The sequence below is a fragment of the Engystomops pustulosus genome, chromosome 4, assembly GCF_040894005.1.
Source record: "Engystomops pustulosus chromosome 4, aEngPut4.maternal, whole genome shotgun sequence".
NCBI lineage: Eukaryota > Metazoa > Chordata > Amphibia > Anura > Leptodactylidae > Engystomops > Engystomops pustulosus.
This window is the reverse complement of record NC_092414.1, coordinates 26,165,705-26,168,612: the sequence shown is the minus strand read 5'-3', so window position 1 is coordinate 26,168,612 and position 2,908 is coordinate 26,165,705. Positions and strand designations below refer to the sequence as shown.

Here is a 2,908-nt window from a genome sequence, read left to right as displayed (position 1 = left end):
AGGGGCGTGTCTGTGGCCCTGAACTATTATTCTGTGCCAGTTTTGTGTCTGACTTTGCACTAGGAAGAATATCTTTGTAGAAGGGTTTGCGGCAGTTTTGTGTCGCGGCTGCAAGACAGAAAAATGTGCACCTAGAGGGGGGTAGAGGGAGAGGCTGATGTACTGGTTCTCTCTGGGGCAACCCCTAAGTGTCGATATGTCCCTGGGTAACGGATGGGGAAGGCCGGGGTGGTAGACAGCTGTATCCAGGGATCCGACGGATAACATATTACACCCATTTAACTATTGCCTGTCCAGGCAGAGGCTACAGCTGCAGATTACCTGAGATCTCCCTGCATTATCCATTGGGTGAGTTGATCAGACTCACTATATGGATCCTGACAAGTAGAGGGCCTTATTCTCAACCACTCCCTTGCCTACACGTTGGCAGGGGTGTTGCACACACATACAGCAAATTAATACCCAATTCCTGACACTAACTCTGTGGAGCCTATGCATCATTGTTACATCTCCCTCATTGCATCTAAAGTAAAATATTAATCTACAGGATGAACTACAAATAATAATACATGTTTTGTATATACAGGCAGTATGCAATTCTGTGTGTCTCCATGGTTACAGACTACAAAAAAGAGCTGTGTAGTCTGATCCTGTAGTCATAAAGATATTGTTCGGATTGGAGTTCCCAAGTGGTGTAAATATAACTGAAACTCATAAATACTTTAGTCCTTACCTCCAAAGGGTCATCAATGGCGCCTTGTTTCTCCACAGCCCAGTACAGACCACAACCACTACGGGAGCGTACTGACAACACGACATCCCCGCCGAGCCTCTGCATATCAACAGAGGTGATACTAATCTACTACGATCTACTTTCTGAATTCAATGGTTTAATAAGAGAGCTGAAATAGATAAGAAGGAATTGTAACAAGAATGACTACACACAGTTTGTAGTCTGTTACCGTGGAGACACTTCATAGGAATTCTTAGTATTTTAGGAGTTTGTTATGAGAGATCTTCACCTTCTGAATTTATTTTTGTCTTGCAGACTGTTGTATCTACATCACAAGCCATCATGACTGATCTTGTGACTCCGACTCCAGCTGCTATCCCCAAACACATCCTGGACATTTGGGTTATCATTCTCATAATATTGGCTACCATCTTGGTGATGACATCATTTCTCCTATTTCCAGCTGCCGCCGTCATCATCTACAGAGTACGGACACATCCAATCAGAAGTGGGCGATAGCGCTAAGAACTGTTGGTATCATTCAGTGGACAGAGAGGCGATGAAGAGGAGGAGGGGCCAAGATGCCAATTGTTCTTTCCTCATACATTAACATTAAATGTTACATAGATCAATCTATGCTTACTGTCATACATAGCAACCTTAGAATCCCAAATTTGGAAAGAAATTAAAGAACACCTCATTTGACTTGGAAACGCCTCCAAATTTGCATTAACTCCACCCCTTCAGCAGCACAGGAGGCGATCTATCGGCTTGTAAGCCTGCAACTGATCTCATATTGTATCTACGGACTTAAACAACCCAGTATTAACCTAATGTCATGACTAAGCACTAAGAACAATCCCAAAAATTGTTCCACATATTACTTTGTTGGGTTTTTTCATACTTTTTTAGTGTATATCCACTTTCAAATGTCTCATTCTGGGAAGGCTAAAAATAGATGTTTTTTTATGCTCTGTCATAATTGTGGTTTACTCTGGAAATAACACCACAGCAACTCATGCAGTGTTATGTAATAAAATATTCAACTAAGAAGAGGGTGTAGACTGATAACACCAGCTAGAAGACATAGACATCAAGGGAACGGATTCATCTAGGGCCATACCCTTCATATGGGCCTAGGAGCCTATGGTAAGAGGCTTTCTTCTCCCTGCCACTAGGGGGAGTTAATACTACAGAGCACTTTCTAGGTTTAAAATTAAACTATGTGTAGGGAGCTCCACCTAGTGGTGGCAGTGATTCTATAGAGATTTATCATTTCATTTTTGACTGTGATAATGAAGAAGGGATTTGGAGAAAAAAAATAAAAAATCCTTCTTTTTAACCTTTTTGTACCCTACTCCACAGATTTTTTTTGTATAGATTTTTAATCATTTTATCTATCATGTGAAAATGTCTTTGTCTGATATTGTTTCATGAAATAGTAATAAGCTGTTGCCACAAGAAAGTACAAGATAAACTATGATAAACTCATTTTCCTATTTTTAAAAAGCATTTTTTGGGGGGCTGATGAAAATAAGAAGACACGGATATGTAAGTGAGCTCAGCTCAAAACAGAAGTGTCCAGTGGTTGATTTCCTTTAGCTACATCTATGGAGCTGCTATGATTATTGATCTGTAGTAATATGTACACTATTAAACCATCAGCTGTATTGCAGCTACTTGACATCTATTATTTCCTTGCTATCAGCCCTTGTCACTTGCTGTTACTGAAGATCAACATGACCTCTGACCTGCCGAAAATGCTGATTGAGTCATGTAAAGTGCATTCGTGACTCACAGATATTTAGATCTTACAGGCGGGGTGCACCCTGATGGTATTGTGGTAGCAGCTGTATAAACACGTCAGTGCGCGCAACTCCGATATTATATAACCTGCTCATAGTGTATTCAAGCTGATTGATATACAGCCCCAGGAAAAAGCAATACTAAACCTAAAGGAATGCTGGAACTTTTTACTTCTCTACAACTCTGGATTCTTAGTTTATACAAAGTTCAAGTTTGTGGGGGTTATACTGAATACAGGTATAAACTATTTCCCCCTCTATGCAACTTGGTTGGGAAGGACCAGGGCTGCCGCCAGAACAGGGCATACCTGGGCAGGTGACGGGGCTCAGAGCTGCTGGGGGGGCCCACATACGGCTGTAGATAAGGAAT

At 41.3% G+C, this 2,908-nt stretch overlaps 1 protein-coding gene across 1 annotated transcript; it reads left to right on the top strand.

The window, feature by feature from the left end:
* The first annotated feature begins 734 nt into the window (after positions 1-734).
* On the top strand, positions 735-2,080 carry SMIM3 (small integral membrane protein 3). Its single transcript, XM_072145569.1, has 2 exons — positions 735-848; positions 1,049-2,080. Exons 1-2 carry the CDS (start codon positions 750-752, stop codon positions 1,250-1,252), a joined length of 303 nt encoding a protein of 100 aa, XP_072001670.1. The 5' UTR covers positions 735-749; the 3' UTR covers positions 1,253-2,080.
* The last annotated feature ends 828 nt before the right edge of the window (positions 2,081-2,908 follow it).